The sequence below is a fragment of the Lampris incognitus genome, chromosome 4 (genome assembly GCF_029633865.1).
Source record: "Lampris incognitus isolate fLamInc1 chromosome 4, fLamInc1.hap2, whole genome shotgun sequence".
In the NCBI taxonomy this organism is placed as follows: Eukaryota; Metazoa; Chordata; class Actinopteri; order Lampriformes; family Lampridae; genus Lampris; species Lampris incognitus.
In genome coordinates, this window is record NC_079214.1 from 39,608,703 (window position 1) to 39,627,182 (window position 18,480).

General features: G+C 42.1%; 1 protein-coding gene across 2 annotated transcripts in view; it reads right to left on the reverse strand.

The window, feature by feature from the left end:
* itfg1 (integrin alpha FG-GAP repeat containing 1) overlaps positions 1–18,480 on the reverse strand; it is a 293,844-nt gene that overhangs the window by 209,856 nt on the left and 65,508 nt on the right. For both annotated transcript variants that reach the window (XM_056278335.1, XM_056278336.1), the window contains exon 8: positions 7,971–8,058. In XM_056278335.1, the coding sequence (XP_056134310.1) occupies positions 7,971–8,058 (88 nt within the window). The remainder of the gene's footprint in view (positions 1–7,970; positions 8,059–18,480) is intronic.

The window sequence follows — 18,480 nt, forward strand, 5'->3', positions numbered from 1 at the left end:
CTGCTCGGTGATGAAACATCAGGTAAAGGCCTTGAACATACTTCAGTCAGAGACCAACACACACTTAGGGTGGCTTCTTCCAGTGATATGTCAGCTACAAGCAAAACTCAAAAGGCGGGAGACCTCATCCAAGATGTGTCTACCACTCATCAAAGCCATTCAGGATGGTGTCCAAAAGCGTTTTGGTGAGATGATGATGGACCCAGAACTGATTGCGGCAGCAATACTTCTACCGAAGTTCAAGACCACCTGGACAGAGAGGCCGGATGTCATAGAAACAGGTATGATTGCATCTTATAATAAACTGCTTTTCAACAGTTTATTGGAGATCTACTTTGTTTTATACTCAATACAATGTGGTCAGTGCTATAAGGCATTATGCATTATGGTGCACTCTTGGTAAATTAATCAAGTCTTAATTGTCAGAAATGTGTTGTTTGTCACTCGACAGGTCTGGCTTATGTCAGACAACACCTTGACCAGAGGGCAGAGGTGGAAGTGGAGCAAGTTGGACAACATTCCTCAGATGAAGATGATTTCTTCTCCTCAATGAAGTCCAGAAGGTCAGAAGGTACAGGGGAGTTGGAAGGGTACCTAGCCTGTATCCCAAACGATATGGATCTGCTAAACTCCTTTCCAAATGTAAAAAAACTCTCTCTGAAACTCAACACTGGCCTGCCTGCTTCAGCTGCCTGCGAGCGGCTTTTCAGTTGTGCTGGATTACTGTTCACTGTAAAGCGAGCAAGGATGAGCTCAACTAACTTTGAAAATCAGCTGCTGCTTAAACTGAACAAGAAGTTTGTAGACTAGGTTATAGGTGATTTAGGGTGTCACAAAACTAGTGGCCTTGATTTGCAATATTCCTCTCTGGAATATTGCTGCTCTTTTATGTTAGTTCCTTTAATTTTGTAACACTTGTGAGCATCATCATGTGGACATTACTTTGTAGTTTGTACCTCTCTGAGAGAGAGAGACAGAGAGAGAAAGTAGGCGTGCACAAGCCTGTTTAATGTTTTTTACCACTAAATGGATGAGCTCAATTAACTTTGAAAATCAGCAGCTGCTTAAATTGAACAAGAAGTTTGTAGACTAGGTTACAGGTGATTCAGGGTGTCACAAAACTAGCGGCCTTGATTTGCAGTATAACAGCTGTTGCTGTTGGTGTTGACATGTATGTTGTTGTAATTACACTTACATTTGTGTAGGTATTCTTTGTTGTTATCGCACTTACACACACATGCCCTCTATAGCGCTCTTGCAGCTGTGGAGATGGCATTAACACATTCTCATTCTCTGACGGTTAACACACACACACACACACACACACACACACACACACACACACACACACACACACACACACACACACACACACACACACACACACACACAAGCATGTCTCCTCTGGAATATTGCTGCTCCTTTATGTCAGTTTGACTTTGTAGCAACACTTATGAGCGTCATCATGTGGGCATTACTTTGTACTTTTTACCTGTGTGAGTGAGAGAGAGAGAGGGTGAGAGGGAGAGAGAGGGAGAGTGTGTGCGTGTGAGAGAGAGAGTGAGAGAGAGAAAACGTGAGAGTAAGCATGTTTAATGTTGTACCACTGAATGGATGAGCTCAACTAACTTTAAGATGCTACTTAAACTGAACAAGAAGTTCAGTTGTTGTGAAGTTGTTGTTATTGCGCTTACATTTGTTACACTTGTTCTTTAATTAAAAACAAAATAGTTATGGATTTCTGACCCCTTGTCCTATTTTTACTACCCTCACACCCCACACAAAGAAAGTAACTAAGTAACTTTTACTTAAAGTATATTTCAAATGAACTACTTTTTACTTTTACTTGAGTACATTTTCAGATGAGTACTTTTACTTCTACTTGAGTAATATTTAATCCAAGTATTGGTACTTTTACTTGAGTACAATATTTTTGTACTTTTTCCACCTCTGTTTATATGTCTTGCCAAGCAAACAGGAAATATGTCATAAATTCGCCATGCATTGCTTGATACGGTTCAATCTTCACAGATTATGGGTTATGATTGTTATGATGACAGCCACATGCCCACAGTGACTCTCTGGTATAGCGCCACCATTTGGCAACAGGAAACTTGACTGTTGGAACTTGACTGTACATTGTCCAATATGGCAACAGCAAACTTGACTGTTGGAACTTGACTGTACATTGTCCAATATGCAGCAAACTTGACATGTATATACATTGTGTGGTCTACACTTGATATACAGCAAGATCTGTTAATGTGTTGAATGGGGTCACCATGGCAAACACATGATACCACACGAAACAGTGAGTGAGAATAACTCAGCAATGTTTTAATCGTTTATCCTTAAACTTCATACGGTTATATTAAAGGACAAATCATTATCACACTCATGTGACATTCATGAAGCATACACTCACTGGCCACTTTATTAGGTACACCTTGCTAGTACCGGGTTGGACCCCCTTTTGCCTTCAGAACTGCCTTAATCCTTCATGGCATAGATTCAACAAGGTACTGGAAACATTCCTCAGAGAGTTTGGTCCATATTGACATGATAGCATCACGCAGTTGCTGCAGATTTGTCGGCTGCACATCCATGATGCGAATCTCCCGGTCCACCACATCCCAAAGGTGCTCTATTGGATTGAGATCTGGTGACTGTGGAGGCCATTTGAGTACAGTGAACTCATTGTCATGTTCAAGAAACCAGTCTGAGATGATTCGAGCTTTATGACATGGCGCGTTATCCTGCTGGAAGTAGCCATCAGAAGATGGGAACACTGTGGTCATAAAGGGATGGACATGGTCAGCAACAATACTCAGGTAGGCTGTGGCGTTGACACGATGCTCAATTGGTACTAAGGGGCCCAAAGTGTGCCAAGAAAATATCTCCCACACCATTACACCACCACCACCACCAGCCTGAACCATTGATACAAGGCAGGATGGATCCATGCTTTCATGTTGTTGACGCCAAATTCTGACCCTACCATCCGAATGTCGCAGCAGAAATCGAGACTCATCAGACCAGGCAACGTTTTTCCAATCTTCTATTGTCCAATTTTGGTGAGCCTGTGCGAATTGTAGCCTCAGTTTCCTGTTCTTAGCTGACAGGAGTGGCACCCGGTGTGGTCTTCTGCTGCTGTAGCCCATCTGCCTCAAGGTTCGACGTGTTGTGCGTTCAGAGATGCTCTTCTGCATACCTCGGTTGTAATGAGTGGTTATTTGAGTTACTGTTGCCTTTCTGTCAGCTCGAACCAGTCTGGCCATTCTCCTCTGACCTCTGGCATCAACAAGGCATTTTCCCCCACAGAACTGCCGCTCACTGGATATTTTCTCTTTTTCGGACCATTCTCTGTAAACCCTAGAGATGGTTGTGCGTGAAAATTCCAGTAGATCAGCAGTTTCTGAAATACTCAGACCAGCCCGTCTGGCACCAACAACCATGCCATGTTCAAAGTCACTTAAATCACCTTTCTTCCCCATTCTGATGCTCGGTTTGAACTGCAGCAGATCATCTTGACCATGTCTACATGCCTAAATGCATTGAGTTGCTGCCATGTGATTGGCTGATTAGAAATTTGCGTTAACGAGCAGTTGGACAGGTGTGCCTAATAAAGTGGCCGGTCAGTGTAATTATCGTGCCATATTTTATGAGGTAAACTGCATTTCTTACGACTCCTATAGCTATTATGTGATTGACTTCAAATTTGATCTCCACAACTTATATGCATGCCAGACTCAAAATTGGAAAGGCGGATTTGATGTGTCCAAACAAAGATGACATGCCAAAGAGGAAGTGGGGATAACTTTGCAATGCTTTGGCCAATCAGCCTCAATCTTTATATGATTAATGAAGGACCATTCTTGATCAAACCTATGTGGCGTTTATGCTGCATGTTACTGCACCACCTATATTTTGAGAGGTGTACTACACTTAAAACTTCTGTGCAAGTTTTTTTTTTATTTACTTCAAATTTGATCACCACAACCCACAACCTACAAGCATGTCTGATTCTAAATTGAAAGTGTATAGCTGATGTGTTGAAATGGGGTCGCCATTTCAGATGCATGCCATTATGCCTAACATGAAGTGGGAGTAGCAGCATTGCTCTTGCAGATCAGTTTCATACTTGGTATGGTTATTAATGGACCACTCCTGATCACACCTATGTGACATTCATGAGGCATAGTCAAGGCTCAGCGTTTTCGGTTTTTACCGATTCACTCGGATTTTATGTTTCCATGGATCCAAAAGTTGTTCCTGTTCATGTGAGGTTATGTAACAGTGTCCTCTTGTGGTGAAATTCGGCATGCTGGATGGCTTTGAAAAATAAAAACCAAAAATGCTGAGTCTTGGGCATAATTATAGCACCACCTACATCAAAGGGATGTACTACACTTTAAAACTCTTAATATTTAAAGAGGTATATTGCAATTTTAACTATTCCTGTGATGTGCTGGCCATGTACTGAGGCATCCCATAAAAGTGTTTTGCGAAAGAGACGGCGCTGTTGCCAAACAGGAAGTAAAGCTTTATCTCTGCACCCATTTGGGGTACTGACATGGAACTTCATATGCAAACTGTGAACCCATTCACAGAAAATTCAGAGCCATGTCCATCGACCTCCACAAGCATTACTACAGCTGCCACTCCCTTCGATGCACACAAGGTGTATGAACCTGTTCAATGTTGCTTGCAGGTTTAATTTATGTTATAGTCTATGTATTGTATAGGTTGCATTATTTCCACATTGGAAGCTCAAAATTAATCTCCCAAATATGGCATGAAGGCAGCATCACAAAAAGTCAATGACTCAGTGGATGAAAACATCACTGTGTGACAGACAATGTTATGGTTAAAATCCACTTAATTTGAAATTAAATGGTTACAACATAAGATTTAGTACTGGCAAAACATTCAAACTTGCATTCAAATTTACATTATGCTGGTGCTAGTGGACGTTACTGCAGTCAACACGCTAACTGCATCTTCTCTAAAGATATGTTCAACATAACTGCACATTTTAGAGTGGCCTTTTAGTGATCCCAAGCACAAGGTATTCCTGTGTAATAACCATGCTATTTAATCAGCATGCTGACATAACATACATACATACAAGACAAGCTGATTTATTATTTTGCCAACAGATATATGCTACACAACAGAAAAGAGAAAAAATACGCTTAAAAGGTAAACTATGTGAAATCTGGGGGGTTTAGTGACATCTGGCACGTGACACACACACACACACACACACACACACACACACACACACACACACACACACACACACACCATCCCCTCTTTTTCCAATGCAAGTCTCCAAAAACTAAGGTGACATGTAGAGTCCATCAATGATAACGTTGTCAATTAGTGTCAAGTGATAAGGAAGCTGAGATAGCAACCTAGTGAATTAAAAAGATGTGTGAAATCAATATTTTGAAATATCCAGTTGGCTTTTTAGAAAGCAATTGTGTGTGTGTGTGTGTGTGTGTGTGTGTGTGTACACACGTGTTTATCTTCAATCTGTAAAGGAGGAATCCAGACTTATAAGTATTATCATTCTGTACAGTATATTCGTACTACTTAAGAAGTACATCCGATTGCTTTATGTGTATGCAAGTCAACATTTTCAGGAGAGAGTGATCTGAAATAGTGGATACAGCACCATACAGGCATGTGTGATAAACGAGTGTTGAGACAAGATTATGCTTTATGACATAATGTTGTTCTATGTAGGCCAATAGGAATTGTGTTAGGATACACTTGGAAAATGTGCAAGGTTTTCATGTGACAGAACGTGTGTGTGTGTTTGTGAGTCTTGTCAGAGACAATCTCCTTCAACTTAGTCCCCAACTCATTCTCATTGATCTTATTATAAACCACAACTGCTTCCTCACTGGCACAGAACATCTCCTTCCCTCACCGTCTGGCTGACAGTAAGATAGGGAGAGTGGGCGAGAGAGAAGTGAGAGGGAAAGAGACAGATATCAACTGATAGTCAATGTGACAATGACAGATCAGTAGCAAATTAATGGCAAATATCCTTCTGCCTGTTTGTGTAAACGTGTTTAATCCTAATTGCAATCTGCTATTCAGTTCTTTTTTCTAATACTATCACAAAGAGCCTAATGACTGCTGTGTATATTTTCTGGACAGGATTTTTATTAAATGAAATTAATATAATGGATGGGAGGAAATGAGAGCGAGAAGAGACATGGAAAGAGAAGGAAGAATGGGGAAAGAATAGGCTAAGACAATGTGTTACTATGTTAAAACTGGGGGGGGGGATTGAAGGTGAGCTACAGATAGATGGGATAGATATAGATTAAAAAGTAATAAAAATGGAGAGCAAGGGCCATGCAAGAAAGGGAAGCAGATAGAAAAAGACAAAGAGGGAAGGAGAAAGAAAGACGGAAAGAAAGAGGCAGGAAGGAGGAAGCTATAAGAGCCTACACAGCAAGTCCCTCTTAGTATCTGGCAGACTGTTAGAAGTGTGACACTCAAAAGTGTCAATCCACCAGCTAACAAGGGCAACACATTAAAGTGACATCTCTGAGGAAACAGAGGAAGATGGGTAGAGTTGGAGAGGCATGCTGGAACATATCGAAATGCATACATTTACATGTTCACACTCACATAGGTAATTTCCCCATGGCTCATATACATTACTGTCAATTTGGGAAAGGGAAGTTTATTCACTAAATACTCCATCAACACTAGTAGCTGCTAAGAGATTAACTGATTCATCTTGCCAATACTGATATGTTTATATGTGTGTGGCTGTATGCATGTGTGCTTGTGTGTGTATGCATGCGTAAGTGTATCTGCATGAGCCTTCATCAATATACCACATACAATGTTTAAAAACAAAAAAAACATGCATTGAAGATCAAATGTCAGCACACTGCACAAAATGAGCAATAAGTTTTACATGCACAACACAAATCAGCCTGTTATTTGTAAAGATAACAAAAAGCAAAAGCCAGATCATTTAACCAATTCCATCGAACATACGACTGAAGATACACACAAACACATATAAAATCAACACACAAATACATATAAAGTCTTGAACAGTCTGTGGTTCCACAAAACCATTATCTCATCCATTTTCTACTAAGTAGCTCCACGTGTTATGTCGCCGTGTCATTGCGGGCAGCAGGTTTGAGTTCTTTGGCCTTTCTGGGAGACAGTTGCTGATTTTACCAGCTGGACTATGTAGACCTAAGGGGTAAGGGAAAGGAATCATCCAACCAAGTGGTGCTCCCTTTTAAAAATCAGGTTTTGTGGGAGCCCCTAGACTCTGTCCAATCCCTGGGTTTGCGTGTGGCTGAGGCCACTCCATGGTGAGCAGGCTGCAGCCTGGAGATTAAAGAGCCAGCAGAGATTTGCTGAGGATAAATCTAAAGCCGAACTGAACAATGAGCACTACTGGCCAAGATTGTTTAAGGGAATAAGACTCTGCTGACAAAACTCTGGCTGTGTGTGTGTGTGTGTGTGTGTGTGTGTGTGTGTGTGTGTGTGTGTGTGTGTGTGTGTGCGCGCGCATGCGAAAGAAATGAAAGCTATGTGAAGTGTAAGTTGTAGTGAAAATGCCAAAGAGCCCAGAGAGTCCTATTTGGGAGCCTTTGAAGTTACAGAGCTTCAAATGGAGATGAAACTAAAAGGACTTAGGAGAGGAATGATTCTGCCTTCCTTCATTGTAAAATACTCACAAAAGCATTGTTAGAGGGATTTGCAGTGAGATAGAAAGATATTGCATGACAGATAAAAAATGGCAATGTAGTTCTCACACATATACACGTGCACGCGCATGTACACACGCGCATGCACACACACACATACACACACACACAAAATAAGACATAATGGGTCAAACGCCCCCCACACATACGCAAACACACAAAACCCCAAACAACCTTTATTCCCACAAAACAAGAGGATCAACCACATACCAAAATCAACAAAGGAGGACTGTCCGACGATCTGGACGGTGGATGGTGGGTGTTCTGGCAAAATGTCCATCTTTGTGAAGTTCCCGTCCTAATGGAAACAGGAGAGAAATAGACAAAGGATGAGACAGGTAACCCAGCCATAAATTTGCATACAACTGTAGTATTCAAATCTATACTGGAGCTAATGGACTACTCCAATCTGGCTGATGACTCTGGCTTTGGCCCCCAACAGTAAACATAGCAAACGATATGAATGACGTATTTGGCTCAATAGTGAGACTGAGAAATATATGTATAAAGTATATGCATACATTACACGGCCAAATGTATGTGGACACCTGAACATCACATCCATATATGCTTGCTGAACATCTCATTCCAAAACCATGGGTATTATTATGAAGTTGGTCCCCTCTTTGCTGCTATAACAGCCTCAAATCCTCTGCTTTTCGCTAGATTTTGGAACATAGCTGTGGGGATTCGCTAACATTCAGCCACAAGAGAATTAGTGAGGTTGGGCACCGATGTTAGGGAAAAGGCCTGGCAATCAGTCTGCGTATCAATTCATTCCAAAGGTGTTGGATAGGGTTGAGGTCAGGGCTCTGTAGGTCAGTCAAGTTCCTCCACACTAGACTCGGCAAGCCATGCCTTCATGGACCTTGCTTTGTGCATGGGGGCATTGTCATGCTGAAACAGGAAAGGGCCTTCCCCATACTGTTGCCCAATTTGGAAGCACATGATTCTCTAGGATGTCATTGTATAATGTAGCATTAAAATTTCCCTTCATTGGAACTTCCCAAACCACCAAAAAAACAGCCCCAGACCATTACTCCTCCTCAACCAAACATTACAGTTGGCACTATGTATTTGGGCAGGTAGCGTTCTCCTGGCATTCGCCAAACACAGATTCGTCCATCAGACTGCCAGATAGTGAAGTGTGATTCATCACTCCAGAGAACGTGTTTGCACTGCTCCAGAGTCCAACGGCGGCGTGCTTCACACCCCTCCATCCGATGCTTGGCATTGTGCATGGTGATCTTAGGCTTGTGTGTGGCTGCTCGGCCATGGAAACCCATTTCATGAAGCTCTGACGAACAGTTCTTGTGCTGGTGTTGCTTCCAGAAGCAGTCTGGAACTCGGTAGTGAGTGTTAAAACCAAAGACAATCGATTTTTATTTATTTTTCCCTTTTTCTCCCCATTGTAAATTGTACTTGGCCAATTACCCCACTCTTACCCACATCCGACTTCCCACCTGCAGACACAGCCAATTGTCTCTGTCGAGACGCCCGACCAAGCCAGAGGTAACACGGGTATTCGAACCAGCGATCCCCATGTCGGTAGGCAATGGAATAGACCGCTACACTACCCGGACACCAGACGATCGATTTTTACGTGCTTCAGCACTCAGCAGTCCCATTCTGTGAGCTTGTGTGGTCTACCACTTCACAGCTGAGCTGTTGTTACTGCTAGACATTTCCACTTAACAATAACAGACTTACAGTTGACTGAGGCAGATCTACCAGGGTAGAAATTTGAGGACTGACTTGTTGGAAAAGTGGCATCCTATGACAATGTCACGTTGAAAGTCACTGAGCTCTTCAGTATGGCCCAATCTACCGTCAATGTTTGCCTATAGAGATTGTACAGCTGTATACTTGTGTGGCAATGTTGCTGCCACTGGACTGGTTTGGTATGAAGGACAGACACATGTTTAGCAAAACTACTACTACTTTTGGCTGCTCCCGTTAGGAGCAGGAGCTCTGAACTCCTTCGCTAACTTAATGTAACTAATGTCTTAATGTCTACGTTAACGTAACTGCTCCGTTAGGGAGCAGTGTGTTTAGATAGATGTTTAGATGTTATAGGAGCCACAGCATGGTTAGAAAAACACAACATGTTTAGAAAAACACAGGGCTTTATTTACAGGAACCATTTCTAAGTGTCAATGTCTATGATCAGCACGCCATAGGGGCCGGTACTCAGCTGTGCTGGAGCCTCTGCTGCTGTTTCTGAGCAACTTTCTCCATGCCTGTATTCGGGTCCATATCAATGTCAGTCCAGGACCTAGCTTCACTGCGGTATATAAAGGAGAGTTGTTTAGTCTAACACACCTGAGGCTGATCACTACTCAGTATCTCTGTTGCATCTGTCCTTCCCTGAGCCAGGCGCCCTCTCTCTGCTTGCAGCCGAGGCTAAACCACACACCCCTACCACAACTTGATTTTATGCATCTGGATACAATGGATGTAGCTGAAATAGCCAAATCCACTCATTAGAAGGGGCCACCACATACTGTCCACATACTTTTGGCCATAAAGTGCAAATGAAGAGAGAGAGAGAGAGAGAGAGAGAGAGAGAGAGAGAGAGAGAGAGAGAGAGAGAGAGAGAGAGAGAGAGAGAGAGAAGGGTAGATAAGAAAAAAGGAAAGAATATAGATTACTGTAGTAAATATAGTGCGTTTGCGTGTTTGTGTGAATGTGGGTGGGTGGTTGATAGCTAAAGTGTGTGTGTGTGTGTGTGTGGGAGCAGATGTGACTAAGCGCAGTGGGAGTCAGAAGCCTGCTGAGACCAACATCAGTGATTTATGAGACAGAGGACAGGAGAGCGAGAGCGAGAGCAAGAGAGAGAGAGAGAGAGAGAGAGAGAGAGAGAGAGAGAGAGAGAGAGAGAGAGAGAGAGAGAGAGAGAGAGAGAGAGAGATGAAGACAGAAATACAAGAAAGAGGGGGAGAAAAAAGGGTCATCTACAGCAGTGGTTCTCAACCTTTTTGGGGTCCTGGACCCCCTGCGTATTTTTGATCTACCCTGAGGACCCCCTCCACCTGATCTTGGGGGAGGGGGGTTGCAATTTGATAGAGACAGTAGAAACTGCATTTTAAATTGCATTATAGCATTTATTCACTCTTTGGGGCAAAAATAAGAGCTTTCAGTTGTAACTTAGATATAGTTAACAAAACAATTCTTATGCAGTAACTTTCAGATATATGTAACAAAACAGAATATGTATTCAGTAACTTCCAGATATATGTAACAACAGAATTTTTATGCAGCAACTTTTAACAATGCAAACGGGAGTGAGATCTCTTATTAAAATACAATAAATTACACTTGTGAAACAGATGTAATTAGAGAAAAAAGTCCTATTACCCTTTATAGTTTAGGTAGATAAAAGTCTCAGTCACATTTGAGTAAAATAATCCTATTTCTATAAATGTCATAGGATCTTTTTTTAAAGATATTTTATTTTCACGGACCCCTTGCAATTACACCACGGACCACTAGGGGTCCGCGGACCCCCGGTTGAGAAACACTGATCTACAGCACATTAGCAACCAGCTAGATGATTTAAAAATGGATTGCAGAACAACATGTGTGTCTGAAAGTCTCGTATTATTCCTCTAAACCAGCTGTTCAGCCATGCCCAGCTGCAGCTAAGCGAGAGGGAGAGAGAGGGACTGACTATCAATGGAGGACTGACCGTGCTCGGTTTATCATGTGAAGGGGGGGGGGGTTACACACAAAACTCCACCTCCACATCGTTAGAGAATTCAATGGCATACAAAGCTGATTCGGTAAAAAAGAAAGCAAGCATACCCTGTGATCAAGCAGCCTATACCAGTTCCTAAAATGTACATGTCAATGTCATGAGAAACTTCAGTTAACATTGTTAGCTGTAAAATGTGTTAACTTTGATTACAAATTAGGGGAGTGGGCATCGTGTTGCTGATGGAAAAATAAATGCATTTTCTTATCAATTCGCTTCGAATCTTTAATAATATTTATTAGGCTTCATTTCAATTTTTTTGAAGTTAATTTTTTCATCTACTGAATTATTTATTGCTCTCATAAATTCTAGCTGCTTATGCACAGAAATATTGACTGTTAATTTGTTTAACACACATAAAAGAAATATAAAAGTTGACAACATCAGTGATTTATGAGACAGAGGACAGGAGAGAGAGTGGAAAGTTGGGATATGGAAGCTTATGGCCCTTTTCCACTACATGGTACCAGATCGACTCGACTCCACTCACTTTTTTAGGTTTTCCATTGGGCAAAAGTTGGGGATAGTACCAGGTACTAGGGGTGGGAATCACCAGAGGCCTCACAATACAATATTATTGCGATTTTAAACACTTTGTGATGTGCCAAGTATTGTGACACCTATATTGCAATATATTGTGATTTATTACCTTTTTTCAATTGCAAATTATGCCCCCAAAGGAAAACTTTGTCAACATCTGTTATATCTAATAAGACAACGTTTTCAGTCTGTTCATCTCACTTCAATCATTTTTATTGCCAAAAAATTGGGATTTTCAAGCACACAGACTGACTCATAATAAAACATTGTTACTTGGCGTCCATGTATCGATACAATATTACCACACAAAATATCAAGATACCATGCTGTATCAATTTTTTTCCCCTACCTAGTACTTTTTGTGGTACCAATTCCATCGAGGTTCCAGGTAAGCTGAGCCTGGGCATGTGCACAGATAGATCCCAGGTGGTGCCCTTTTGGCCTCTGACTAGATAAGTGCCCTTTTTGCAGGACATTTTTTCTATTTCTTTTTCTAATTTTATATTTTAGTTTTTAAATTTGGCCCATGGCATCAATCCTCAATTAAAACTGTGTTGTAATGCCTGACAACTGCGTTTGAGTTCTAATTCTGTGAGACTTCACGAGCCCCTGCCCCTCCCTCTTCGACTTACTCACAGCCACCACAGTTAACGCATGAAAATCGAGTAGCCTGTGGAGCAGCATGATCCACATCTCTCTGACCTGCCTTCATTGTTGAAAGCCAGGTAACGATAGTGTTTGTCCTAAGCCTCGGGATTGTTGTCACTGTTGGGAAATTAAACCACTATTAAAACATCCCCATCCAGCCAGCCTAACTTGGGCAATAGCCCACCATTAAGCTTAACAACAATCAAGCTAGTCTGGCATAAAATAGTGCTATCAATGAAAACGAGTAACTCTGGTAGGCTAGTTAGTTCCTTTGTCAGGCAACTGAAACAAATAAATATGTTACGTGGTTAATAGGCTATGCAATCATATTTGGATATCTCTCATCTCTCATCCTCTCCTTTGCTCTCTTCTCCTCTATCCTCTCTCCTTGTCCCTCTCCTCATTTTCTCCCCTCTCCATCTTACTCCTTATCTCGTTTCCTCTCCTCTCCTCCTCTCCACTTCCTGTTCTCCTCTCTCCTCTTCCCTCTCCTCACCTCCCCTATCCTTTCCTCTGAAAAGGACTCAAAGGTCAACCTGATGAACTCTTACTTTGTGAGTGTAAAAGTGTGGATTTAGTAGTTCAGGTTGATTTTATTCTTAAAAAAACCCCCCCAAAAACTGCAGGATTTGTTCTGATGAGACAGTTTGACAGTATGATTGATTCCCTATTGATTGTAAAATTGATCAAAGTTGCTATGGTTGGTTTCTCAGCTCACTGTGCGTGTGCATATGTGTGTGTTCATACTGCAGCAGCATCGTTTCTGCGCTGCGTGCTGATCAATAAGATGACCCAACAGACATGTAATGTGAATTCATGTATTCTGTTATCAGTGCCCTTTTTTTCTGCTTGAGCGCCTGCCCCCCAAAATGTCTGTGCAGGGCCCTGACTGAGCCGATACTAAAAGGTGATGTGTAAACACTGCAGACCAGTGATTGGTCAGAGAGAAATTGAACAGCTCTGTTTACAACCAGGAAATGCCAAAGTGTTATAAAATGAAACTCATGTCATAAAAAGCGTTTTTTTTCCCCCACCCACACTCCAGGAAGTCCTTACTGTCCCTCTGATTGGGTAACCTTAACCCCATCCTAAACCTAACCTTAACCAAACTAACAAACGGAGGCAACGAGTACAAGCCAAACAGATGCAGAGTTGGATGGGTCTTCGTGAAATGCGGGTGTGATAGAATTAAGGCCTTGTGAAACTTGTATCGTAGTTGATAACATACTCATGTAAAAAATATATATTTTTTCAGCAAATATCTTAGTTACACTAATATTGTTCAAGTGAAACAGCCACTTCAAGTTGGTCTTGTTTTTGCAAAATAAAACACTGGTGTGGGGTGCTGGTAGAGAAGGGAGGAAAAACTAGCGTCAACACGCCCACAAGCGACCAGCAGGGCTTCACCGTGAGGGGGTACTATCAGCAGTGGAAAATCAAATCCAGAAAGGTAAAGCGAGTAGAGTCGAATACAGTCGAGTTGAGCTGGTACCATGCAGTGGAAAAGGGGCATTAATATGCTCACGTACACACGCACATACGCACACACATACGCACGCACGCACGCACGCACACACACAGTGAGGGGGGGGGGTTGGAATGTAGTATTTTTATTTGTACTATATACTGTATGCTTTCGTCACATTGTTCATTTTTTAACTGCCATTCCAGTAGAGCGAAATTAACGATGAACTGAACTGAGACAGAGAGAGACAGAGAGCAAGGAGAGAGAGAGAGAGAGACTCAATACACACAGAGCAAGAGTGAGAACAGATTGAGGAGAACTTCTGTTCCCTCATCCACCCAGCTTGAGCTTATTTATGACCTGTCAGTCAGACAAACGGCACAGAGCTTACCAATGCCAGAGAAATACTGAGAAAGACAAACAGACTGACAGAGAGAGAGAGAAAGAAAGAAATAGAGAAAAAAAGAAAGAAAAAAGAAATAGCCAGAGGGAGAGGGAGAGACAGAGGAAGACAGGGAGAGAAAAAACATTAACCAAGAGATAGAGGAGAGAAAGCGATGCGGCAAGAGAGAGACAGAGGAGCGAAGGAAGAGATAAACACACACACAAGATAGGGAAAGCAAGAGGGAAAGAGAGAGAGTAACTGTGAGAAAGGTTGAGAGAAAGAACATGCTGCCGGCTGTCCATCTGACTTTCTTTCCATTTCTGTGTATATACAAACTTGACCTCAACAATACAGATGTCAGTGATACTTAGATACAAATTAGACAAGATTGTGTGTGTGTGTGTGTGTGTGTGTGTGTGCATGCAAGTGCACGTGAGCTAGTGTATGAGTTGGAAAAGCTACAAAGTTGATTGATATCTGGAAGTGCTGGGCGATTTAACCAATGTCAATGAGGTCAAGAGCTTACGCACACAAACACACGCACGCACACACACACACACACATGCACGCACGCACATGGATGATGATGGGGTTTTAACCATATGTGAATGTGTGTGTGTCCTTATATGCTGAGATCTTAGTCTATGTGATTGACTGGTTCTGGATGACTGATTGCAAGATGTGGTGATTAAATGTGTGTGTGTGTGTGCGTGCGTGTGTGTGTGTGTATGCAGTACCAGAGCAGCTGATTGATGTGTGAAGATGAAAGGATTACAAGTCTTGTCATTCTTCCCTTCTGTTTGTCCAGTATTGTCCAGTGTGTGTGCACATACTCACATGAACACGCACACATGCTCGCTCGCTCGCTCGCTCGCTCACTCACTCACTCACTCACTCACTCACTCACTGTCACACACACATGGATGATGATTGGGTCTCAACCATATGCGTATGTGTTTCCGTATATGTTGAGATCTTAGTCTATGTGATTGATTGACTGGTTCTGGCTGACTGATTGCAAGATGTGGTGATTAAATCTGTGTGTGTGTGTGTGTGTGTGTGTGTGTGTGTGTGTGTGTGTGTGTGTGTGTGTGTGTGTGTGTGTGTGTGCGTGTGTGTGTGTGCGTGTGTGTGTGTGTCTGTGTTTGCAGTACCAGAGCAGTTGATTGATGTGTGAAGATGAAAGGATGACAGGTCTTGTTAGTCTTCCCTTCTGTCCAAGTATTGTCCAGTGTGTATACACATACTCACATGAACACACACACACACACCAAGAAAGTGTATTTCCGTTACTTCCCTAATGACAGTTGTATGAGAAACTGAAGAAACGCTTTCTTTTCTTCTATTAAGGACAAGTCTGTCTTGAGATACATTGTTTCTGTCACAAAACACACGTAGAATTGAAGCAAGATTTGACACTGCTATAATGGCTAACATGCCAGCAAGACAGGAGATAGGATGGGAGACCCCTACCTCTAATGTACGACTTCAGTCACAGGCTGTTAAATGACTGAAATCATTGTGAAGTGTGGAATAGACAAATTAGTGGTGAATACATCAGACTATCTCCATGAGGAAATGCATGAAATGCCCCCCTCACTCAGACAAGCTCCCCGGTTAGTTCCCTATGAATCCACATAAAATCTGCTGTTGTGCACATTCTGCTTGAAGTATGTAGCAGTATTGGCAATGGCACAGTGAAATGAAATAAACTTATTTGTAGACAGGCACTTGAATTTGTGTCCAATTCCCCCTGTTTATTCGGTTGGGGCATCCAGGGAGGCAAAGCAAGTGCTCAAGTGCTTCAAACTTCAAAAGCCGTTTTTTTGGTGAATGACCCTCACTAACAGTGATCGTGTTTAAGTCACCGATTGAGTGATCAGTTTGACATGATTGGGCCACTGGATCAGGTGACCAACAACGTCACTGAAGTTACACGATTGGTCGGCCGAGAGCTGAGAGGCATGAAAGAGAGCACAAATAACCCAAATAACAATCCCTCTGACAAAACACTCACTGGTGAATTCACAAAAGGATTGCGTGGCTTTTGCAGCCGCTAAAACTGCACAAATAAGACAAAAAGAAACTTTGTAATTCTCAAAGTACCTGCAAAGGTTGCGCAACTCTTCCACACTTTAATCATCGCACAAGTCATCAGTCACCCATCACAGGATGACTAGATGGTCCTTGTCAATGTGACAGACAAATAACACTCGCAAAGGGTGAAATGGATCCCTACCTGCACTGCCAAGCAAATAGCATCTCAGTGCTCTGGTGCTATTTGCATGTATATGCATACATTTGGCGCAAAATTGGCCCCTTTCTATGCAAATGAGCCTCACTGCAAAAAAAGGCCAATTCACAAACACCAACGCTAATAGCCACACGCCATCAGAGTGAAAATTATTAGCATCTTCAGAGGGTTGATGGTAACTGAAGCACATTTATAAAGGGTGTCACGCCCAGATTTTCCAGTGATCATGGCAGCAGTCTAGCCAGGTGAAGGCATTATCATGCCAGGCATGCTCGTGAGCGGATATTTCCAAGGAGAATATTACTTTTTTATTTAACTGAGACCGAAATCATTTGCAGATACAGGTTGCCAGGTCAAACAATTCTCGCAATAATTGATGAGATCAAGGATGACACTGAGCCTGGCTCCTGTGTTCTTGGCGCAAAGCCACCATTTATACTTTACCACATAGATAATTGCACTCAGCTGCAAAATTTTACGGGCATGTTTGTGCTGTAATTTTTTTTTTGAATTGGACCTTGAGACGAGGTGGATAGCAGTTCTAAGTGATGTGCAATTCATGGTGCTATCAGCAGCCGCAATCCATTCTTTGTGCATTCCCCTGTCAGTACAGAGAGTGTTAGAAAAACGAGGAACATCAGCAGATAGAAACAGATGAACAGAAGAGGGAGAGTTAACAGATTATTAGAATAGTTATAATTACAATTAAATTGTCTTTCAAATCAAACATCCCAAGATATGAGTGGAAAATGTTGTTTATGCAACTGCATTTATAGCCTTTTTTGACCATTTCATGTGATATGCTACTTCAGTACACTATAACAACAAATATTACTGACATCACTACAGAAAATTGCAGATGAACATTTAATACCCAGGAATTCATGTTATAGACACTACCGCTGACTATCCCTGTAACAAATTGGCCACAATTTTGAACATTGACCATACATGGTCCAGCCATATACTAGGTTTTGACCTAGTCTTGTTTTTTGTTTTTTGAGTATTTGCTATGGTGTTGCATGTTTGCTGATTTTTGATCCACTCTCATACAATAGTTCATTTTCAGCTTTGCTGCACAGAAAATTAACAGGAGTATGGAAGGACTAGATAATATGTGTCCCTGCGCCTACCTGTGTGTTCGCTTGAGAGAATGCGTGGGTTGTTCTGAATGTGTACATGTCTTTGCCAGAAAGACAGAGGTAGAGAAAATTAATTTAGGCATCACAATGCTTTTAACAGCGTTTTTCCTCCGCTGGATATGTATTTATGTGTGAGCCGGCGTGTTGCTTATGTGTGAGCAGTTGTGTTTGTGTGTGTGTGTGTGTGGGTGTGTGTGGGTGTGTGTGTGTGTGAGAGATTTGGTAAAGGAGCATTTTCTCTGCTGAATTGAATGATCATATCAGCCGTTGAAGAACTGACCCCAGAAACCCCTTGTCTCTACTCGCTGGCCAATGAAAATGCCTGGCTCCTCTCTCCAGTCTGCTCTTTCCTTGGTAACGCCGGCTGCTCATGTAATCGCAGAAAAACAGAGGGATGAGGAGGGATAAAAGGAGACTTAGGAGTGGAGAGAGGAGAGAAAAGTAATTAAAATGGAGTGCTGGAGAAAGAGGAGTGTGCTGGCCTGTGACCGACGGATGCAGCGGTGTTGAACCAAAGTCTGCTGTGGGATTA